We start from the raw sequence: 24,569 nt of genomic DNA, 5'->3' as shown, positions 1-24,569 counted from the left end.
AAATAAATAAAAAATAAAAAAACTTCCTGAATACAGTGCAGATGTGTAAAACAGCGTTGTGACACATAAATGAATGCAGTAAATGAATCCTGGATATTTATATCCATAGCATTAGCTACAGTTACATTCAGGCTCTGTCCCAACTTTCATTAAGGAGGCAGGTTTCACACTATTTATTTCCTGATGTAGAGCTAACCTTAGCTAAGAACGAGTTCAGCCAGTTCAGTTCAGTGTTTGTAATAACTTAGCAAAACCTCTATATTACAAAATTAATGTTTCCTAAACTGAATGTGAAATCATTTCTGTTGAATTAGTAACTGCACTCAGTGACGACTGCTCTGCGGCTAACACGCTAACTGGCTAATGCGCGTCGCTTCCCCGCTTAGCCTGTTAGACCTCCTGCCAGCTCTGCTCACTTCATGTCTAACTCAGGATAATTAAGTCACTTAATTAGTCTAATTAATCAGTCTCAGCGACTACAGATACTGCACATGACTGAACCCAGACCGGGGAAAAGCATACACTTTAGCGTGCTAGCTAACGGTGGTGTTTGACATGAGAGGCTGGCACTCCCAGTCAGATTCTACAGAGCACTAGTTATAAAGCAGATTTCTAAAGTAATCTTACCTAAGTAGTGAACCACAGAAATGAACATCACTTACAGTTCTGTAGAACATCCAGTCGTGCTGAAATGTTTATTCGAAATATTTATTTTTTTTAAAGGAGGGCTCTGAATCAGCAGCCCGTCCAGTGAGGTGGTGAAGGTGCAGAGTGTGTGTGTGTGTGTGTTGATCTCTGTTCAAAGCGGCGAAGAAAAAAGATCAACTCCTCAGAGCTCTTACTGCAGGAGCCGCGCTCAATCCTTCCTTCCCTCACTTACTCACTCCATAACCCCTTCCTCACTTCCTCCCACGCGTTTTTTGCTCCCTCCCCCTATCTCATATCGTTCCTTTTCCTCTATCCCCCTCTCACTCACTCTCTTACATGCTCTCCTTCCCTCAAATATTGATTCTGTATTAACCTGGCAACTACAATTCAACCCTTATTTAATTTCCAACTTCCTCTTCAATTTCTCTTATGGTCTCTTTGACTTCAGGATAGGTGGCATAGTGGCTCAGTGGTTACCTACAGGGTCAAGGGTTCGATTCCCGCCTCAGGGTCTGTGTGCATGTAGTTTGCATGTTCTCCCCATGCTTGGTGGGTTTTCTCCCACACTCCACAGACATGCAGATAGTCCTATTTGGCTTTTCCAAATTGCCCGTAGTGTGAGTGAGCTTGAGTGTGTATGTGTGCCATGTCTCATGCCCAAAGTCTCTTGGAATAGGCTCTATGCCACACAACCAAGTATACATGATAAAGACAATGATATAGATGGTATAGACCAGGGGTCTTCAACTCCAGTCCTGGAGGGCCAGTGTTCAACACAGTTTGGTGATTCTTCTTCTCTAACACAGCTGATTGAACTAATCTGTTAATTATTAGGTTCAGTGGGTGTGTTTGGGTGGTGCTGAATTCCAAATTGTGCTAACCCCTGGTATATACGATGACCAAGTAAGTAATTTCATGATAATTTGACTCTTGTTACCGTTTCAGGTTGAAAAGAAAAATAGTACAGTATCCAAATGACAGAGCCAAACATAAATTTGTACATTTCCCTATACTACTACTGTAATAATAATTCGAATTCCAAAAGAGGTTTTAGGCTAAACACACTTGGTGAATTTGTCATATATCCCTCTGCTTGTTTCCTCATAAATATTCATAGTTTATATCATTATGATAAACATATCAGTTTTCTTTACAAACCTTATTCAGTGAACCCCAGTAATTAAACTAAAAACATGTTACCACAGTACAGTATATTTTATTTTATCATCTTTTTTCTACATTCAGAACCATGTTTACTGTCTTACTCCCTCTGCCACTCACACCAAAACTCACTCTTTTATTCCCTCCCTTCTTTACTCATATTGATTCTGAATTAACCCAGCAACCACAATTTCATCCTAATTTAACTTCCAGCTGACTCTTAAATTTCATTTATAGTGTTTGATTACATGACAATTTGACTCCTGTTTACTGTTTATGATTGTTTTTTTTAATATATTTGAGCTTGTTACATGCAAGTTAAATGAATATAGCAAACAAGTACTACAATACACTTTTATATTTACATTATTCCAAAATAAAATCTTTGTGATATGTAGTAATGTTAAGTAGAACAGGAAACCAACACAGGAAACTGATTGACAAAGACTTTATTTGGACATTGTTGTGGGTTTGCCTTTACTTCTCACTTGCCCAGTTACTGTCCTCCAGAAATTATGCAGAGTTACTCTGGCCATCAGCATTGTAATGGTGAAGTTCCGTCTGTACCAATCTCTACAAAATAAAGCATTTGGGGTAATAACAAGCAGTAGTGCAGCACTGTCTGTCTATCACAACCCACTGGTATACGTATGTAAGCTAGTTGCTCACGATTTATACAGATGCAACTAATTTTTATTAAGGAGGTGTATACTTACTTGTTATAGGCTGCATGTTTTATACAGTTCTTGTCTAAGAAGTATTTGTAGAAGGCTGCCATTTCCTCACTAGTTAAATTCCTTTTTCTTCCTGCAATGCAAAACAATCATAGCAAGAAATCATAGCAGCAAGACAAACTCTATTTTCTTATGCTTCACTGTAAACATAGAAAACCTAAAAAAAAACATAAAAAAGTTACAGTCACAACTAAATAAACTATCATTAATACATAACATTTAGGTCATCACTGTATACTGCAGATTTTACTGTTATGTGCAACAAAATAATAATTGCTCAGATTAACTGTGAATTGTGCTGGCCATTCACCTAAAAAACTTGTGTTGGCTGAGACAAAATGGACAACTTGTAATTCAGGAATCACCAATTTTATCCACAAAGGCCTGGAGGGCTGCCAGCTTCCATTCCAACTTCTCATAGATTGAATGACATATCTAATCACTGAATAACTTCAACTGATTAAAGTGTCTCCTGTTTTGATGAAATGAACATCTTTAGAAACATATGCTTTAAGTATAAGACTGGAAATCCTTGTCCTGGTTGTTCTACACCTCCATGTTTAATCACAACAATGTAAAGTCTTCTGAAACAAGCATAACCAGTGTACAGTGTCAACTTTTACAGTTTTATGTTACCATGTGATGCCATATGCATTAAAGAAATACTCAAAATTTAATTTACAATAACTTATGTCCTGCAAGAAATTGGTGGGTATACTGTAAAACTGTATACAGGCTGTATATAAGGGATTATTGTTATAGAATGTAAATGACACACTTTTCTAAATGACTAAAATCATTATCATCATCGTCAGTGTGCTTATCTTATTATTTAGTGTAAGAATAACTACATTGATATATATTTAATTTGCTCAAGTTTATAAAATATTTCATTTTTCACTGATAACAGAGTACTCTTATTGGCAGTACTTTAACAAAATAATATTTTGTGATGCAGACTGTGCATTATGAAGATGATGCGTCATACATTTCTGCCATAAACTAGGTAAAATAAACTGAACAACTATTGAACTGCTTACCATTCTCGTCTCTTTCCGTTAGTCCTTTAGCCTTCAGCTGTGCCTGTATGTATTCCTCTTTCTCCTAAATATATATATGTTAGTTAGCTATTATGAAAATTTATGAGCCCAACAAGTTAACAAAGTTCACTTAATTTACTGTGGAGTTAAAATACATAATTTATACATGAAATCAATTAACAATGAAACATTGCTCTCTAGTGGTTACAAATAAATGTTTTGTAAAAAGAAATCTGAATTTCAACCGAAATGTTGTCTTTCCTCACTTTGCTAAAGGTGACATTCTGTATCGTCCAGAACTCATGGTTCCAGTCCTCCGTTTCCTGCCTCAGATGTCTCAGTTTTCTCTCCAACTGTGTCTCGTTCTCAGGGATGTGGTATATGATTGGCCGCAGGTTTGACAGTCTGTCTGGTGGTCCAATCCAATCATATTTAGAGGTTGGTGCTGGGCTAAATGTGGTTTTCTTAAGCAAGTAAAATACAAAACATCAGTAAGCCAGAGTAATGGACAGAATAACTACAGTGCATATTTGAAAATCATGGATTTTAAAAATAAATTATTTAATATATAAAAAATATAGATTATATGAGCTTATATATTTCAATTATATATAATCACAGCTTACAGCTCATGAAAACAAAAAATCTAGTATCGTAAAACCTTACAATATTTTATTTTGGATTTAGGGAAATTACTATTCATACAGAATACACACCATATACCTCTTGGTCTAGTTCAGTACATTTACCCACAATCATGGGGAACACCAGATTCAGTTGTCCAGAAAATAATAATCATCATCATTAACACCCTCCACAAAGTGAATAAACCACAGGTCATCGCTGAAAGTGCTGCATCAAAGTAAATTCTTGGAAAGCTGACTGGAAGGGAAAAGTGGGGTAGGAAAAGGTGCACACGCAACAGGGATGACCGCAGCCATAAAAAGATTGTCAAGAAAAGCCTATTCAAGAACTTTGGAGAGCTTCAAAGTAGTGGAGTGAGGCTGGAGTAAGTACATCAAGAACCACCTCGCAAAAGAGGTCTTCAGGAAACTGGATTTACAGCTGTTGCTTTCCTAGTATCATGCCACTCCTCAAACAGAGACAAGATCAGAAGCATCTTACCCGGGCTATGGAGAAAAAAAAACTGGACCACTGTTTGGTTTTTGCTTTGTCCAAACTCCTTTTTCAAGATGAAAGTAAATATTAGATTTCATGTGGAAATAAAGGTCCCAGAGTCTAGATGAAAAGTTAGGAGGCACAAAATCCAAGGTGCTTGATGTTTAGTGTGAAGTCTCCACAGCTAATGATGATTTGGAGTGCAATGTCATCTGCTGGTGTTGGTCCACTGTGTTTTATCAAGTCCAAAGTCAACACAACCATCTACCAAAAAAAATTGTTCACTCATGCTTACATTCTGCTGTCAAAATAAAAATGCTTATTTCCTTTTCCAACGAATTCAGTACAGTGGTTATTCCAGACATTTTGCTTGACCTGAACCCTGTTTTTTTCCCCACAGCCATCCACATATACATACTGGGTGTAAATATTTCAAAGATTCTAATTTAAACTTTAAGTTGTCTTAAGACTGCTGGACTCCTAGACAGACAGACACACACACACACACACACACACAGGGTAGCAGCTCACTTAGAAGCTACCAAATTACACATTAAATTTTTTAAAATCAGTTTATGCTCTAAAAGGACATGAACTGGTTTCCAAACATCCTGAAATGTCAAGTTTAAATCGAAAATCCAAAGCTACTGCACAACGTTATAACATAGAAAAAGAAACTACTGAAGCTCTACATGTTTACAGTGTTTATAAAAAATAAGATAAAGTAAGACGTTCTCAGTTTGCTGAAAACACCTTATTTCCTCCCTAACATGCATGACGTTAAGTACATGATGTGTTAAATAAAGACTTGTTGAGTATTTCAGGACTCGAGCCCACAGTCTGTGACCGCTACACACCTCTGTGACCTCCGGCGCTGTGTGCTTCTGCTCAGTGCTGTGTGGGACACGCGCCAGGACACGCGCCAGGACACCGCGGGCTACACGCTGAGACCGACAGAACAAACTCCCGACTGCTCGGACATTCATTTCTAATTATTTAACACAGATCAATCAGCCTTTACACCACCGGAGCAACCACCATCACACGCACTGAAGCCGGCTGCAATCACAACCATGTGTCACGGGTCGCTTTAAAAAAATAAAAGTCATTTGTAAACCCTATGATAAGTATTAGTCCTAAGGCTTCTGTAGCACGCAGAAAAATAATACACATCCACTACTACATGCATGTCTGTTCTTTATGCAGTTCATGGCAAGGCTTTTTGTGAGATTATTGATTAATCCATGTTTGACCTTCTTAAAGGCTTGATTATGGAGGTCTTATGGGATTAAGTTGAAATTTTTTTTTAAATAATTATTGGGAAAAGTATTTATAATTATACAGTCACACAGACAATATGTAACTCTTCTACCAAAACTAAACTTGACAAATCTAATAGAGAACAAGGGAAAATTACTGTTTACTTCTTCTTTGTCTTTTGCCGGTTCCCTTCAGGGGTCACAAAACCGAACTCATCGAACCCTCTGCATCCTCTTCTCTCACACCAACTCTCATCTCTCACTACTTCACTCATCTCATCTCATCTCATCTCTCACTACATCCAAAGTCTCCGCTTTGGTCTTCCTCTAGACCTCCTAAACTCTGTCAGTTTCAGCCTCAGCATCCTTCTACCGATATTCACAATCTCTCCTCTGAACATGTTCAAACCACCTCAATCTGGCCTCTCTGACTTTATCTCCAAAACAGCTAACATACTATAACTTTTTTATACATAACACAAATATAATTCTCATATATAATTACACTATAATTATTTAATAAGTAGACATAAAGAAAATTACTAACAAAATTTAAACAAACAAACAAAAAAAGAAAATCCTTTGGGATGGAACCAGAATATTTGAAGGAAAGCCACCAAGCACGGGGAGGACATACAAACTCCATGGACAAATAGGTGGGAATTGAACCCCAACTCTGGAGGTGCAAGGTGACAGTGCTAACCGAGACACCATGCCGACACGCCTTGCTCAGAGATATGAGACAATTGTAACAAAGAGACAAAGTGTCTCCCACATGCTGTAAATGTATTGTTATAGTAATCTTCATGCCACTTTTTTATTGCATAAGGTTACAGAAGAAAAATGTGTTAATATAAAAGAGGGTGTGTTGTTACATTTGTAGAATAATACGGCACAAAATTGCATTTAATTTGAAAAACGTTTACTCTAATTCCTGGCTTCACACTTCCGTTTCCTCCCGTTTCTATGGAGAAGGGTTGTTTTCGAAAGGGTTAATCCGGAACATTTAACGGTTTTAAAATACAGTAGAGCACGATGTGATGCTTGTAAGCCAAATCATTAAGCTAGTAAACGATTATAATAATTTACCAACATGTTTACACAGGGTGAGTTGCAAGGACAAGATAAAGGAGTTGAGAAAAGTGAATTCAAGTTGGATCAAATGGATCAAAGTTTAAAAAGTAAAACAGAAATTAAAACACACACACACACACATAGTACTGTTATTGTGTTCGTGACGCAGACACATCCTTTTGCAAACTCTTCATGAGTTTAAATCCCACAGTGAGTTGTCGGTGTGAGTGAGTGTCCGTGCTCCTAGTGGTCACAGGTGGTAATGACCTGTAATAACGCTCTGGGGCTGCTCACAAACACAACCCGGGTGTCCGATGGCTGTGCGCTGGTTATGCAGGTGAGTAACGAACAGAGAAACCCTTGGTGAAATATAGCGTGTCAGATATTAATTTGAGTGATGGACATATCTAATGACTAACTGTTGAATAGCTACACGTCTGGCTTAGTTTTTTTTTGTTGTTGTTGTTCTGCGTCTGAAAGGTAACTCATGTCCATCCAGGCTGTTACTGTATTTTCCTTTGAGATGGAATTACACTAGCTGGCAAATGTGAAGCGGACAGTTTAAACGCTTGCTTTAAAATAATAATAAAAAAAATTATAACAAAAGATGGTCTGTCTCAGTGTCAGTCATTAGGGAGACAGATTCAGGGCTATCTGGATAAGCTAGCTAGTGTACATGAGGTTTGTCCCCACTATGTGAGAAAGAACGGTAGCATTACAGACTCACTGAAATCGTTGTAAACGTAAGGACACGGCGTGTTATAGTGCGGTACGTGCCATTTCAATACAACTTGTCAGATTGTGAAGATGATGGAGTTATGTTACGTTATTAGCCGCACTGTACAGTATGTTAGTGGAGTGAGAACAAACATGACGGCTCGTCCCCTGCGCGCTCTGTGAATTGGTTCGGTCCGGGTGGTGGGCGGAGCCTCGATGCGGCTCAGCCCTAAATCAGCTGGTGCTGCCCCAGAACCGAGTCATACAGCAGCCGCAGCGCGTGCAGAGCGTTACCGAACCCGTGCCACGCGACATATTTGCCTAGCTTAGCTTATGGAAACGGAGCTCCGCGGAAATGTGCGCGAACGTCTTCGGCATGTTGAAAAGGTGAGAGAAACAGCCTGCGTGTCTCCGACGGAGGTGTGACATTCGCCTTTCTCGTTTGATTGTCTTGACAGTGAGCTGGCAAATTGTCTTTTCTGCCCAGACGTGCATGGTAAATGCAGGGCGGTGGAAAAGCCACTGAGGCATGCGTGGAGGAATAGTCACTGCCTTTTGCGTCATAATCCACAAATCGGTGCGAGTTTCTGTTGCAGATGATGGTCGCTTTACATGGGGGGCAATATTCTGCTCAGCTACTGGATCATGTACCAAGCAACGAGCTTATTAATATGTTGAGTGTTGACCTTATGTGCATCATCCTACATACATAGATGTAGTGTTTTCCTAATAATAATAATAATAATAGGTTGAGGCATTTGGATTGCCTTGCCTCATCTCACCCCACCCCACCCTAGCTGTCATGTTGTGCCCATCCTCACCAGGGAATCAGAGACCTGTAGCAGACCCATGCCATGCTGTGTACTCACAATATCTTCTGCTAGAAAAGCATGTAAGCATAGCTATAGAGCAGATGGATCAACCTTCCTGACCTTATGCATACACACACATTTTGTCATTTCATTAGATTTTTTTAGACCCTCAAAACAAGCTTGCAGAGATAATGCTTTCTTACTGAATAGAAGCCATCTTTTAATGCATGATGTCATGTTCATGTTGAAACAGAAGCAAAATGCCAGAAGGAAAAGGTTTACTAAAAGAATTTAAAAAGCCAACATAAAACTACATTATGAAGCCAAACATCCACCCACTGTGTATGGTTGAGAGGAGCCTGGGGCCTATGCCATGAACATGGGGCATGAGGTGGATGTGCAAGGTGACAGTGCTAATCACTAAGACACTGCCACTGCTAATCAGCTCTTCTAGACTATTATATTGGTCTAAGTGGGGAAATTGTTTATGACCCACATACCAAGTCTGTCTCATTCTGGATCATGTGCAATGCCAGTTATGCAGAGGATGATGGTGGTATAAGCAAAATTGTGCCACATGAATTAATTTCTCTTAATCTGGTTATACCTAGACCTCGCACCACCAGGGTTTGGGTTTGATTCCCGCCTCAGGTCTGTGTGCTTGGAGTTTATATGTTCTTTGAGGGCTTGGTGGGTTCAAAGACATGCAGATTAGGTTAATTAGTGTTCCCAGATTGCCTATAGTGTGTGAATGAGTGAGCAAGTGAGTGCATGTATGTGTGTGTGCCCAGCAAAGGATTGGCACCCTGTCCAAGGTGTACCCTGCCTCGTGCACTAAGTCTCCTGGGATAGGCTCCAGGGCCCCAAACCCTGTATACAGGATAAAACTGTATAGATGATGAGTGAGTGAATGGTTCTATACATCTATCTGTGTGGCTGGGCAGCGGGCCCAATGCATTGTTGGCACAGATTGCAGGAGTCAGTGTCATCATCAAATTTTATGTCATACTGTGAGCGTGGCATCCCTCTCTGACTGTTACATTAAGCAAAAACAGGTACGGTCAGGCCGCACTCATAACTACTGAAACCCCAGAAGAGACTGCAGAGCATCCACAGGCAGAAGTAGGGGCTGCTGAAACATTGGGGCAGTGTGAGAAGTGGCAGCGAGTTGACCACACACTCCCTGCGCAGGTAATTGTAGCACACTGGCGTCAGGATCTGCACACAGGGTGGCCAGTTTGTGTATATATAAAACAGAAATTCTGTTTGGCCTGTGTGGTACTGGCCAATTTAGCAGGCATCCCTCAAAGTGTAACAAACAGTAGGCAGTGTCATCACCTTTTATGTCATACTGTGAGATAATGTGTCTGTCAAAATAGTGGCACAGCGTGAGGAGCGGCAGAGAGTTAACCATACACTCTATTTGAAGGTAATGGTAGCACATGGGCATCAAGATCTTTATATGTGAAGATGCCCCTATGATCGTCTTAGAAGTCACAAAAATAAATGTCTCCCGTACACTGCTCACACTTCCTGAGGTCATTGGGAACCTTGATAATAATCACAGACAGCTTTAACATTGGAATCAAAAAGTTGAATTTAGTGCATATTCAAGAAGCAGAGACATATCACTTGGCAATACCAGCAATTATAAACTAATTAACAAGTTAATTTTAGTAGGACAACTTTCTGTTTGGCAAAGATCCTAAGTGTAAATAATTCTCACTTACTACCCTATTGCTCTTTTTGTCTTATGCAAATAATATCCAGGTTTCTGGATAACATCTCCAAGCTGTTATTTAGTGTCTATAGTTGTGTAAGTCTTCAACTTTCTAAAATTAAAAAAAAAAATTTAAATTGTCAATGTGTGTTAGCACTAAACAGCTTATTGTTTTTTTAATCTTAAGCATGATTTTCAGATAAGATAAGCATAAGGTGCTTTACAGACGATGTACCTGCACTGTCTTAGATACATTGATGACGTTTGGTATTGCTCCAGGCACAACCTTTTTCATTTTATTCTTTGCATTCCATTGAATGTGTATCCTCCCAAAGGAGCTGTGATTAGTTATACACTGGGGAAGAAAAGATTGCCTTATTGCTTCATTGAGCATCTTCACACCAACACAGTTAAGAATTCCTCTTTTCCAGTGGCAAGAGACACTTTAATAACAGTGGACGTAACAGTAATAGCATGCAGAACTGCTGGTTGTGGTAGCTGTAGGAAGGAGTAAAGTTCAAAAAGAGCTTCAGGATCATGTGAAATGGATGTCTTACTTTAAACTCAATATTAACTGTTTGGCCACCTACGGCTTTAAAAGCACTTTTCTCTGCTGTGGACTCTGCTGCTCTGCTTTTGTTAGAAATTTCCTGAGATATACACTGTCTGGCCAAAAGTAAAAAAAAATCATATTTGTATCAAAAGAGTCAAATTATTGGAAGCAAAAGCTAAGCAAAGAAAACAACTAAGGAGATTTGAAATTACTGGAAAAACTGTTAAGAACGCTCCAGAATCTTCAGCAGAAATCAATTCAAGAACTACACTTCTAGGCCAAAAAAAAGTCACCCACTTCAAGATTTGATTCAGTGACCTTTAGCTTTTATTACAGGACACAATTCGGTGTCCAGTTTATGTGTGAAAATGATTCCTTATGCTCCCAGGACCACACATTCACAATTTGAATCCTGGAATATGCCTTTGCCGTCAGGGAATAAAAACTCATTCAGTACATTCAGGTCATCAGTTGACTTAAGATTATTGCCACATAATGTTGCTGAGTCTACACCTGACCAACAGAAGCAACTCCCAAACATCATATAGTGGCAAGCAACAATAAGCGAGCTCAAGCATGCTGTGCGATCGCCACACGGATGCACCGCACAACCTGTTTGTTTTTTGTGCAGGTTAAGACCTACAAAAAGTCATCGCCACCCGGGTGCACCAAACAACTTGCACACGTCACACACTATATACGGCTAATGACAGTTTGGGCTCTAAATATTTGTTGAGTGCGTTAGTGTGTATGTGTGTGACATGTGAAAGTTAATGTGTATGAGAACGAAAGAGAGCGGTGTGTGTCTGTCTGTGTGTGACAAATAAATGTTTGTGAATGTTAAATTTAGGTCATCTGATTTAATTTTATTGCCACATAATGTTGCTGAGTCTACACCTGACCAACTGAAGCAACCCCAAAACACAATACTGCCTCCAGAGGCTTGTACAGTGGACACTATGAATAGTGCATCACTTCTTGCACTTCTCTTCTTTCCTGAAATCAGAAAGGGCCCATCTGGTGTGTGGGGTTTTTGAAATCTGCAATTTAAAGTGTTCTATTTATTGTGTAGTAGGGCTGGGCGATATGGCTGAAATCTGTATCATGATATCAGTGTTTCATATCGGTCGATATCGATAATTATTGATATTTTTATGACCTATTTAAAATAAGGAGCAGGAGAAAAATTACATTTAAACATTTTTATTTTAAACTTAACCTTGCTCTGATCATAGTCCCCTCAGTTATTAAGACAGAAATGTCAATAACCATGGAAAATAATTAAAATGTAAACATAAGTCTAAAGTCACAATGTTAACAATTATGTTTTAACATTTAAGGTGCAAATTGAAAGAAAATGTTAGAAATGCTTAATAAAGTGTAATAAAATAGTGCAAAGTGCATTTTCTGCTTATAAAGAGGAATCCAGCAGACCAGCACGAGACAACAATATGGCACAACCAAACATGATTGGCGTTAGCGTATCACTCCCTACGTTGCTAGGTTACCAGAGAGTGAGTGCCTTTCTTAATGCAACTGTCACGGGTAGAGATGCTCCAATCAGCATTTTTGGGGGCGATCACCAAGATCATGATCTGCCGATTGACGACCACTGCTGATCACAGAATTGCAGGGGAATGGGAATCTTATCTATAATCTAGCAGAGTTTGCACCATTTGTAGAAATGAAACTAACTCTAAATTAACTATATTGAAATAAGAAAACTGTAGAAATAGGCTACAGTCAAGATCTTGAAGAACCACAAAGTGTTTATTTTAGAAAATTAGAACTTAAAGCTACTGTAGACCATCTTTCCCAAATAAGGCAGAGTAACTTAAAATTATTCCCAAAAAAAAAAGAGGGGTCAGGCAGACCAACACACATCAGATCAGCTTAATGGGATGTAGCCTTTTAATACACAGATTACATTTTATAATTGGCAGCAAAATGTAAAATGTTACACCAAAACTGGCTACTGCCACAAAGGACAAAACTACGGCATGTGTTTTTTTTCTGTTATTATTATGAACGTCTGATGTAGTAGTGGAACAACTACATCAGATCCAAAAAATAAAATAATGCAAGCCTGTATTTTATTGAATTAGGTTCGTGTCCAATAAACTTTCCAATTAAGTATTTCTAATCAATTAAGTATTTCTAATACTTAAATAAAATACATAAATAAGTAATTAAATAATCCCCGAAGACACGTCGTATAAAAGAAATGGTGCACGCGCGTGCAGACAGTTGAGCGCGCACAGAATCGAGAAGCCGCGCATGCGCGGAGAACACGTTGAGCGAGCAGGGAAGATATTGCACGCGCATCGAGTGCTTTGTTTGCTCTTGTAGCGTGGACGGTAAACCAAAACACGGAAATAGCGCGAACAGGCAGGATAACCACGAGAGTTATTGTAAGAACTCTCTCACACCGAGAGCAAGAGTTTACACAATCCCGCGTTCTAGCAACTCACACTCAACCAGGAATTGGACCCAAAATTGTGAGTACTCTCATAAGATCCGGCGAAGCGTCGGAAACGGCATGGGGCAGACTGAGCGATGTGAAGCGCCATCTTGTCTCCTTTTATGCTTCCTGAATCGCGACCGTACTACTTCAGGGTCCTAGTGCCGGTCACGGAGCGAGTGCGCATGACAGCAACCAAACTTGCTTCGCAATTTTCCTATTGATATCGATCACGTCTTTTGCGATACATATCGTTTTATCGCCCAGGCCTATTGTGTAGTATTGTTTATTTATTTATTACTAGCTCTGCCCATCATTCAATTTAATTCAATTTTATTTATATAGCGCTTTTAACAATGGTCTCAAAGCAGCTTCACAAAAATGAAGAAAATATAATGAGGAATTTAATTGCACACTCATAAGCACGTTTCACAAATTGTACAATGCCATGTATTTAATTTGGGAGTAAACAGAATGAAGACGTGAGATTGTGTTTATTAAGTAGATTATTTTCATAAATGCATATAAAAAAAATGTACAAAGCCTCTGTGTTACCTCAAGCTTGGACAAATAACCCTGTAAAATACACCCCATTGAAATTCGTTCAGTAGTTTTAAAGTGATTTGTGCACAACAAACAGACTGACCAAAAAAAACGCCTTGATATGTTCTATTACTTATCTTATAGTACGTAAGATTACCCCCAGATTATTTTCCATAAAACCAACACATTGATCCAACAGAAGCCTATGCTCAACTAAAGAGCAACATTTTCCATTCCATAACTAGCATCGAGGGGCTCTTCCAAATGCCGAAATGCACAATGAAAAAAATCTAAAATGTGACTATCCTATCTTCACTTATCATAACATATGATACATCAAACAAAGCTGAATGAATAACAAATCAAAACGTTTTTAAATAAACACAGACACCAGTTACTTTGTATTTGGTGAACCAATCATGGCTACTTACAGTATTAGTAATCAGCAAGGGCAGGCATTTCTTTATAAATCCTAGAATTTCTGCATTTTTAAGAGACAGTCTATTTCTCTTATCACCCAGAATGTGTGCGGCCGTACTAAATAATCTCTCACTGTCAGCCCACATACATGGAGCGTTAAGGTAAACCCAGACTGCCTCGGTCAGAGCTGTTTTATTTAATTTTTTTTAGCTGTTCATTTTTTCTTTTTAATATTTTTGTGGTAATGGTTTTAGCTCTTTTACACCCTGCAGAGTAATGCTTAAGCTTCTGCTATAAGTGGTTAAGTTCGGGTTGACTTCTAAGATTTAGGTGCTGCCTTTGTGGATAACTTTTCATACTCAAATTATTCATGCTGCCTTGTTCTTAAGCGGTGAATAAGGTTTGTTATGTTAAAACTTTGTCAGGCCTTATCCCATGTGGTTTTGCTTTAGAAAAAACCTGCATATCGCAGATTTAATATCTTTTAAAGAGACTTGGTAATATTCCCAGGCTGGCGATGGAATGTTGATGTGTTGAATGTTATGTATTTTGCGTCATCACAATACAGTGGAACCTTGAGTAATGCGGTTTACGAGTGTTATGCAAGACGAGCAAAGATTTTTAATAAATTTAACTTGAAAAACGAGCATTTTTTTGGTTTACGAGCACCGAGTATCATGTTTCACGCATGCGCTTCTTGTTTAGATGCCGAGCGTCACGTGATCACAACTGAGCCAACGGTTTTTCTCTCTCTTGCGCTGCGGAATCGTCTCCCCTGCTAGGTCTTAGTGCTCGTCTCTTACTGGTATAATCAACATCTGTGCACACGTGTACTATAACACTGTGACTACGTGTGTGTGAAACATATTTTATTATGTGTTCGAAAGCGTGTGTGTACAGCGCGTGTACTGTTTTTTATAACACACGTGTGTGCGTGCGAGTAAGGCAAAAGAAATTCTCAATACAAAGGTTAAAAATCTATTTTCTTTCTTATCGCGGTGTGTTTGTGCGCAATTAGACACTGTACCGTGTGTGTGTGTGTGTGTGTGAAACCCTCATTCACAAACACACACGCGCGCACAAAAATGAAGGCAAGAGACACACACTTTGCTCTCCGAAAAAACTGTCGCAAATCTTTTCAGAGGTAAGGTGCTGGGTCATTTGTTTGTTTGTTTTACTTTACAGCAGTGATTCTGTTAGTTTGCGCTCACACGAGTGTCATTAGCGTTGTTTATTTTTTTAGATAAAACAGTGTAGCGGGAGAGAGACGTTGATTTATGACCTCTGTTTATGGAAGTGTAGTCCAGTGCGGGAGGTGCATTGTGGGTAATGCAGTCCGGTGTGTGTGAACACGAATGTGAGATTTAAGTTAGGATATTAAGCCTGAGTTTTGTTCTTCAGTAGTTTTTTTAGTTGGATTTAAGTGCAGGATCCACCCGAAAGTTTGTAATATAACCTGACAATGCAGAAAATAAAAGAACGGGCATCAACGAGTTTGTCTATCTCATCATTACACGAGCATGGATTAACGAGCTGTTACGCTGTCGCGAGCAACATAAAAAAAAGCGGAGAAGCCATAATAATTTAGAACAGAACAACAGTCTTTCTGTTAATGTGTGTGTGTTTAAACAAGAGAAGAAATTTTTAATGTGTAAGATGAGGAGGGGGAGACAGGAGGGGCTAAAAGCAAGAGTCTCCACTTACTCTAGCCTCACACACAAGCACACACGCACACACATACACAGCGCCTGCGTGCACAAAGGGAAACGCTTATCTGCTGGGATTTATTTTTAACTTTTTTGAAAGGTAACGTGCAGGTTAATTTGTTTTATTTTTACTTAATATTTTGTATTAATTATTTTTATGTATTTATTTTTTTGGGCTGTAGAATAAATAATTGAAGTTTCCATTATTTCTTATGGGAAAATTAAATTTGGTTTACGAGTGTTTTGGAATACGAGGTTCCACTGTAGTATCAGTTTATGTGATCAGTTAGTTGAGAGACAACCAGTCTGTTTGAAAAGTGTTTTTACCGATTGGCAACCTTACTTATTTAATCAGACAAGCATCCCGGACAGAAATGTCTTCTTTAAGTCACGTTAAAAATAGATTCTGTCGCTTTAACAGCGAAGATAGTGACCTGCGACTGTGACGTCACAAACATCTCTGTGGAGTAACAGCAAAGGATCTCATTTGACAAAAAATGCCTTCCACGCCTTTAAATCTGTGGAGAGGGCAGAGACGGACGCTTGCCTGTGTTTTTATTGCTGGTTCCAAAGAGCATTTACTTCATTCCATATCCCGTCTGGAGTAGAGCTTGTAAGTACTACTGCTCTAATGTTGTCAGTATCAAAGTCTAGCCTAACATCAGGCAATGAATTAAGCCTCCATCAGCTAACATGCCTTCCTAAGGGAAATGTTTCTCTGAATGATATGCCTATGGTCAGGTAAGTTGGTAATAGCATTTTTCTTTTATGACCAGACTGTTGCAGCCAAAGATCACATACAAGACCTGTATTAAAATTCTTACTTTTATAAAAATATGAGAATGACATCACAAAAATGTAGAACTCTCAAAAAAAAAAACATACTTTTTTGGTCTTTGAAACAGCTGAAAACAACAAAAACATGTGATCGTGTCTATCTGTGCTATTTCTTTACCTGTGTGACACACTTTTTAATTTTTTTTTTTTTTTTTTTTGCTTAGTCATGTTTGAGGAGATGGGGAACTAAAATTCAGTTCATCATATTGCCTATTTTGTGCTACAAAAAAAGAAGAATATGTCACTCTAAACTGCACAATCCTAAGCCCTATATGTGAAAAAAAAAAAACACTAAAACAAATAATGACTTAAATGCTCTGAGATTTAAGGTCTCCAAGATTTAATTTAATAAAATTTATGGCCAGAGTCAGGTGCTCAGAAGGCCAGGACGTAAAATTAGGCTTAATATAACCATGCTGTTTCTCATTTTAAAATAATTACTCCCAAATTGGTTACAGCTCTTGTCAGCATGTCACGTTCTCAAAGGCCCTTTAATTTAACAAGATTTGGGTAACCTACTAGCACTTGTAGAAGCTTGTCAGTATGTGTGATGTTTCAGCAAATTCCTTCTTTTATTACTGGTTCTGATAGTGGAAAGATCTGTATGTAAGAAAACAAGCTGAGCTTGTTCTGTTTATGAAAAACATCTAAACCTGGCATAATATATTTTAAATATATTTTTGTTGCTGTACACCAATAGTTTATTAACGGTTAGTAACGTCTGTTTTTTGTTTAAAAAAAAAAAAAAAAAAAAAAAACTTGAATCATTACCATCATTTTTAGGTGTTTGTGCTCCATGTTTTCTAAATAATGTTTTCTCTTGCTCTATAAATGTCTTGCTCTGTTCCATTCTTTGTTGTTTCCTTTCTTCGTTATCTCTTCCTTCATTTGTCTCCTACACACACCCACTCAATGTCTTTCTCTTTTTTCTCTCTCTCTCTCTCTTATTCTCGGTCTATCTCTCTCAGCCTGTTTGGGAAGCCCTTTGATGGTGGGAAGAGGACAATGGATCATGGCAACCAACAGCAACAGCAACCACAAACCCAGTTCATGGCAGGGCCGTTTCAGGCATACATGGGCCCGCAGGGTCCATTCCCTGGGCCCCACCCCACCCAGCTGCGCCTGGATGAGCTTCAAAGGGAAGCGATGCCGCTAGGACAGCAAGTGTGGTCCTTCAGCGGCCTGCAGAGTGACAGAGAGTACAAACGACTTGAGAGGGAGCTGACGCGACTCCAGCTGGAGGTGGATCAGGTAAGGATCTGATGTCTTCTGGTTCCCACATGTCTTTTGGTGAAATACAGTATAAGCAATGCCAAACCTTATGCATACCATCTTACACTTGAGTAGTGTCATATGTCTGGAATGTGTCATGACTCAGGGATTCTGTCTACAAACCCGATTCCAAAAACGTTGGGACACTGTACAAATTGTGAATGAAAAAAAAACAGAATGCAATGATTTGGAAGTTTCAAATTTCAATATTTTATTCAGAATACAACATAGATGACATATCAAATGTTTAAACTGAGAAGATTTATCATTTTAAGGGGAAAATAAGTTGATTTTAAATTTCATGGCATCAACACATCTCAAAGTTGGGACAAGGCCATGTTTACCACTGTGTGGAATTCCCCCTTCTTTTTATAACAGTCTGCAAACGTCTGGGGACTGAGGAGACAAGTTGCTCAAGTTTAGGAATAGGAATGTTGTCCCATTATTGTCTAATACACGCTTCTAGTTGTTCAACTGTCTTGGGTATTATTTGTCGCATCTTCCTTTTTATGATGCGCCATATGTTTTCTATGCGTGAAAGATCTGGACTGCAGGCTGGCCATTTCAGTACCTGGATCCTTCTCCTACGCAGCCATGATGTTGTAATTGATGCACTATGTGGTCTGGCATTGTCATGTTGGAAAATGCAAGGTTTTCCCTGAAAGGGACGACGTCTAGATAGGAGCATATTTTGTTCCAGAACTTGAATATACCTTTCAGCATTGATGGTGCCTTTTCAGATGTGTAAGTTGCCCATGCCACATGCACTCATGCAACCCCATACCATCAGAGATGCAGGCTTCTGAACTGAGTGCTGATAACAACTTGGGTTGTCCTTCTCCTTTTAAGTCCGGATGACATGGCGTCCCAGTTTCCCAAACAGAACTTCAAATTTAGATTTGTCCAACCACAGAACATTTTTCCACTTTGTCACAGTCCATTTTAAATGAGCCTTAGCCCAGAGAATATGCTGGCACTTCTGGATCATGTTTAGATATGACTTGTTTTTTGACCTATAGAGTTTTAACCGGCAACTGCGAATGGCACGGTGGATTGTGTTCACCGACAATGTTTTCTAGAAGTATTCCTGAGCCCATGTTGTGATTTCCTTTACAGTAGCCTGCAGTGCCGTTTAGGGGCCCGAAGATCACGGGCATCCAGTATGGTCTTCCGGCCTTGACCCTTACGCACAGAAATTGTTCCAGATTCTCTGAATCTTTGGATGATATTAAGCACTGTAGATGATGATAACTGCAAACTCTTTGCACTTTAAATTTCTTTCTGATATTGCACCACTATTTTTCGCTGCAGCAATGCAGCAAGTGTCGGCATTTTCTCTGGGCTAAGGCTCATTTAAAATGGACTGTGGCAAATTGGAAAACTGTTCTGTGGTCGGACAAATCAAAATTTGTTGAAGTTCTGTTTGGGAAACCGGGACACCATGTCATCCGTACTAAAGAGGAGAAGGACAACCCAAGTTGTTATTAGCGCTCAGTTCAGAAGCCTGCATCTCTGATGGTATGGGGTTACATGAGTGCATGTGGCATGGGCAGCTTACACATCTGAAAAGGCACCATCAATGCTGAAAGGTATTGGTGATTCTCTGCCCATCTTGACTTAGAGAGACACTGCCACTCTGAGAGGCTCTTTTTATACCCAATCATGTTGCCAATTGAACTAATAAGTTGCAAATTGGTCCTTTCAGCTGATTCTTATATGTACATTTAACTTTTCCAGCCTCTTATTGCTACCTGTCCCAACTTTTTTGGAATGTGTACTGTAGCTCTCATGAAATCCAAAATGAGCCAATATTTGCCATGACATTTCAAAATGTTTTACTCTTAACATTTGACATGTTATCTATATTCTATTCTGATTTAAATATTAAAATTTGAGACTTTCACTTTATTGCATTCTGTTTTTATTCACAATTTGTACAGTGTCCCAACATTTTTGGAATCGGGTTTGTGACAGGACCTTTTTTTTTTTTTTTTACTTTTTTTTTTTCAGGAAGCTTTATTTAACAAAAAGCTGTATATGTGGAATGTTTTTACAAGTTCAGCTGTTTGTTAGAGCATAAGACACAGACTAATAAATTAATGAGAGTGTAAATTTGTGTAATGTGAAAGAGCAGAGCAACAGTGGAGTGCGGTCAGTCAGTTAAGCTATTGTTGTGTCTTCGTCACTCTCTCTAATAAAACTGGCAGTTGGCAGTCTAATAAAGCTCTCTTATAAAGCTGTGCTAAAGAACCTTTTTTTGTCATCCAGATAAATAAATTCCTTTAGTTGTTATTTAATATGAAAATTCTAAAAAGTTAGTCAAAGGTTTTCATTTGAATGAGAAAATTATTATCTTACTGACATTTTGACAAACCTGTAAATCAACTTCTACGACAAATGTCAATAGTAAAGATAATGTAATAATTTCCCCAACAAAGTGCTTGGTCTGTTTGTAAACTTGTACGAATAGCTTTTTGCTTGTAGCTCCATCCTGAAGATGGTTGAGAAGATTTCATTGCTTTAAAATTGATCCTAATGTTTTACTAATAATCAGAATAATTACCCAATCTTAATAAAAATGCATCTTGCCCGGGATGAGTGTGGTGTGAAACCTTGATATGCTGTTTAGTAGGTAGATATTAGCCATGTACAGTAAACACATGATCCAGTACTGTCTCTCTTATCAGAATAAATATCTTTCTGTACATTTGCCCCACATGAGAGTAACAGTAGGTGACTTGTCAAGGTTCTGGGAAGGAAATTTTGCTTTCATTCAGTTCAGTTCTCTCTACCATTAGTCTTTACTCAGAGGGGTCCTTGGGTTTTTAATAAAGCGTCTAAACAACCATAGATGAAACCAAATTCTTTTAATCAATCATGGTGAAAAAGGCGAGGTTTAGTGGAAAAGACTAGGAAAAGCATAACAAAACCTCAGCATTTTAAATGATTTGATCATAAAATGCACAAATTATCGGATCACCGTCCATGTAAACTGTTAATTTAGATCACAGATTGGAAAGAATTTAATCAAATTAAAGAAATCTTGTTCCTGTGGAGCTACTGTTATTTTAAAATGAAGAATAGAAAGGATAAATTTAGCTTGCTGTCAGATATAATCAAATGCCAAACTTCTGTTTTGTATGATTAATTGTACAATCACATATTATTGTAATTTAAACTCATTTGATGTCCATATCTGCATGTCTTGCCTCCAAGGTGGATACGGAGGGACGGATGGAACTGCAGCAGGCTCGGAAGCGAGCAGCAGGAGAGATGGAGGGGTTGTTGCGCTACCTTGAGGGTAATGCTACTCACCCATCTCGGTTAGCTATAGAGGAGCTGAGCCAGGAAGCGCAAAGGCTCCTGCTGGCAGGGGTGGTGGCTCCTTTTCGGCAAGGACAGGCTCAGGATGCAGCGGAGACTGGTGAGGACCTCGTGGAGGCTGTGCAAGATGTGGCAATGCGCCTGGCCCAGATCAAGACAGGTGGAAGTGTGCCACTGAGGAAGGCCCGTTATCGTGCTCTTACTCGAGTCTGTGCAGTACAGGATGTGCTGGAGGGCCGTGTTCGCACGCACACACTTGCACTGCCTCTGTCTGAGGAGACACACGAGGCTGTGCAGCGCATTAATCATGTGATGGTGCAGGTTAGCAATGTTTCAAGAATACATTGTTATATTTTCCTTACATGTTAATGTTTTTGTTGTTGTTGTTGTTTTTACTAGTTCAGGGTACCTAGACAGTAGATTCAGAGACTGACTGATGAATGTATTTGCAGGTGAGCGGTGCTCGCTGCCAGCTGGTTGCTCTGCTGATGGGGCTGAGTGGGCGGGATAGCTGTGCCCACCTAGCACGTGTCCTCACTGAGCTGTTAGTGGAGCTGGATGCACTGGATGTGTCCAGCAACTCAGCAGTGAGGAACTACAGGAAGCAGGTGGTGGAAGAGATCAATGGCCTCCTCAAACACCTCGACCTGGAGGGGGAGGGTGATGACACTCACAGGTAATGGGTACACACATTTTAAATGTACAGTGTTAATAATAATCTGTAATTTTGGAATGATAATGTTGTTAAATCCAGCCTTAGTGTTTTATGCACAGACCGAAATGCTTATTCTCATTCAAATATATGAATAATAATGCAGTTTTATTTTATTTAATATGTAATTTAATGTTTTAAATATAACTCAAGCAGAAGACAGTTCTAGAATTCCAGAAACAGTTTTATTTTAGTCCCACGCTCAAATCTCAGCGTGTGATTTATTTATTTTTATTATTATTTTTTTTTTCATCCGCTGAACTTTTTTGAGAGAACAGTGGAACATATTTGTTAGGCTGCCTAAGAGAATGTCATCAGCAGATTCTGCAGTGGTCGGGTTCTGGTGTTTGCAGAAAAATTTAGTTCCAGGGCCTTGTTACATAACAGAGCAGTGCATGTTTTACCGTCGTGTCTCTCAGGAGATGAACTAGTTGAGGGGTTTAATGCTTTTCCTTAAAACTATTTTCACGAAGTAGATTGTGATATTGTGTTGAGTTGTTACAAACTTGGAGGTAAATAAAACTTCTATGCAACAGTGTTTCCTTGTGCATGTAAAAACAGTACTGAAATGGTGGAATACAGAATGCAAAATGCAGTCTATTTCTTTCTCCAAATTTTACCCAACTCTCAGTTTACCCTGTGTGAAATATTCAGGGAGAAAATTCTTCTCTGAACACCACCATCCGTTATAAACCCGCAAACTCGCATTATTATTTATAGTACAGTGCTTTGCACTCCGAGAACTGCGAAAGCTTAATTACATACAGCTGCTTAGACCTGAATACATGTGCAGTAAGGATAATGAGTCAAGAACAATAAGATTTTCATATATGTGGGTTTCATAAATAAATTATAAATCTATATTAATACACCCATGTTGCCAGTATGCAATATTTGTCAGTTACACTTTATTTTGAGCACCACAATAGAAGAACCCTGTTTGCTTTGATTTGTTCATTTATTTTTAACCTGTGATTCTTTAGCAATTTTTCTTTAGCAGTCAAGTGTTAGTTTTGGAAAAGAAAATTATTTTACTCTGGCATCAAGGACATTTTCTGATCTTTTTTCCCCCTTTGCGCTGTAAATCAGTTGTATGGAGACAATTTACTTTTGCTTTTTACAAAAGCAACTGTAAAAGAATCCATATATAAATTTGAATGGTAATGTTGTCTCTTTTTTTTTTTTTTTTGTTTTTTTCCAGGTATGACTTGACACAAAACGACTCCATTCGTGAAATCGAGGCCATCCGAACCCGTGTGTCTGTGCTGCGGGGGGATGTACTGAGACAGGGCATGGCAGGCCATGGGGCAGAGCTTCAGAGCCTTTTATCTCATCTCGACCAAGTGGACACTGGACGCAACCCCTGCATTAGAGAAGCACGGCGAAGGGCTGTGCTGGAGATCCAGGCAGTTATCACTTATCTTGAACTCCGGGAAACGATCGGCCGCTGGAATCCAGAACCAAATGAACCCCCGGCTCATGCGGCTGTGTGGCGTGTCCTTGCCAGCCTCTCTGACCTGCATTTCCAAGTGCTTGGCTTTGATGGCAAGAGAGCTGACAAGAGCTACATGGTGCTTGAGGAGTTGCTGACCAAGCAGCTTCTGGCTCTGGATGCTGTGGACCCTCAGGGGGACCAAGGAACAAAGGCCGCTCGCAAACAAGCGGTTAAATATGCCCAGAACATCCTCGGCTACCTGGACATGAAGACAGATGAGTGGGAATATTGAGAGAGTGAAGAGAATAAAAGCAGAATCCTTGAAAGATTCACTTGCACAAAGTGCTTTGATAATGTTTTGTGCCTAGTTAATGGCGTGGTGGTAGAGGACATGCACAAGTCAAATTTGTATATAAAAGACTTTGTCCTAGATAGTAAAATTCTTTCCCTACATGCACTGCAATTCCTGCTTTTATTTTATTTGGGTACTATCCCGGTCATTGGGCAGTGGTCCAGTTGTTACTGAAAAGTTTTGTTCACTAAATTGTCCACAAGCAAACCTATGCAGCATTTGTGTGTTCTTGTTATGACTAGCTCCATTATGTGCTTTTTTGTGCTTTTCACCTGCATTCTCTTTCATAGTTTACTTTGTGCTCGGAATTGGTGTGGAGCTAAACCCCGTCTTTTTTCCGCTTCCCAGTGGACCACTTGCCTATAAGGAGCATGTCAGATAGAGGTTAATCTGCCTTTACCTAATTGCAGTGACTTTTCTCATTATTATGGGAATTCTTAACCACATGGCAGACACAGGAAATGAATGATGGCTCATGCGTGAGCTTTAAAGCTTGGCTAGATAGAGTGAAGGCGTTTTTGCTGCTTGTTGTTAGAAGTAAACTCTCTGTTTCTGAGAGAGATGTTTTGGGAGAAGGTGGGGAGGTATGATGCTGATCGGAGTAGACAGTGACTTCTAGAACATTCCACATAGAGGAGGTGGAGTGTCACAGGCTATGAAAATAGCACCT

At 39.2% G+C, this 24,569-nt stretch overlaps 3 protein-coding genes across 15 annotated transcripts in view; 1 reads left to right on the top strand and 2 right to left on the bottom strand.

Moving 5' to 3' along the window:
• Positions 1–858, bottom strand: part of klc1a (kinesin light chain 1a) — a 29,416-nt gene extending 28,558 nt beyond the window's left edge. For 2 of the 10 annotated variants that reach the window (XM_053501340.1, XM_053501341.1), the window contains exon 1: positions 663–858. The gene's annotated coding sequence lies outside the window, so the exon portion shown is untranslated. The remainder of the gene's footprint in view (positions 1–662) is intronic. The other 8 variants (XM_053501343.1, XM_053501345.1, XM_053501342.1 and 5 more) reach the window with 6 other exon arrangements.
• Positions 859–2,243: 1,385 nt separating this feature from the next.
• On the bottom strand, positions 2,244–5,781 carry LOC128529103 (cytochrome c oxidase assembly factor 8). 2 transcript variants are annotated; one of them, XM_053502439.1, is made up of 5 exons: positions 5,560–5,781; positions 3,850–4,047; positions 3,584–3,647; positions 2,526–2,616; positions 2,244–2,382 (listed from the first exon to the last, which is right to left on the bottom strand). In XM_053502439.1, the coding sequence occupies exons 1-5, from the start codon at positions 5,686–5,688 to the stop codon at positions 2,259–2,261; spliced, it is 606 nt and encodes a 201-aa protein (XP_053358414.1). In that variant the 5' UTR covers positions 5,689–5,781; the 3' UTR covers positions 2,244–2,258. The 2 variants fall into 2 exon arrangements, with proteins under 2 accessions (XP_053358414.1, XP_053358415.1); XM_053502440.1 differs by lacking the exon at positions 5,560–5,781 and adding an exon at positions 4,307–5,109.
• Positions 5,782–7,001: 1,220 nt separating this feature from the next.
• Positions 7,002–24,110, top strand: bag5 (BCL2 associated athanogene 5). Of its 3 annotated transcripts, none has more exons than XM_053502592.1 (5): positions 7,002–7,372; positions 17,773–18,055; positions 21,293–21,721; positions 21,853–22,076; positions 23,314–24,110. In XM_053502592.1, the coding sequence occupies exons 1-5, from the start codon at positions 7,350–7,352 to the stop codon at positions 23,837–23,839; spliced, it is 1,485 nt and encodes a 494-aa protein (XP_053358567.1). In that variant the 5' UTR covers positions 7,002–7,349; the 3' UTR covers positions 23,840–24,110. The 3 variants fall into 3 exon arrangements, with proteins under 3 accessions (XP_053358567.1, XP_053358566.1, XP_053358568.1); XM_053502591.1 differs by lacking the exon at positions 7,002–7,372 and adding an exon at positions 8,036–8,139; XM_053502593.1 differs by lacking the exon at positions 7,002–7,372 and adding an exon at positions 13,019–13,335.
• The last annotated feature ends 459 nt before the right edge of the window (positions 24,111–24,569 follow it).

This window comes from Clarias gariepinus, chromosome 8 (assembly GCF_024256425.1).
Source record: "Clarias gariepinus isolate MV-2021 ecotype Netherlands chromosome 8, CGAR_prim_01v2, whole genome shotgun sequence".
NCBI lineage: Eukaryota > Metazoa > Chordata > Actinopteri > Siluriformes > Clariidae > Clarias > Clarias gariepinus.
The sequence above is the reverse complement of the archived record's forward strand: the minus strand, read 5'-3'. Positions and strand labels throughout refer to the sequence as shown.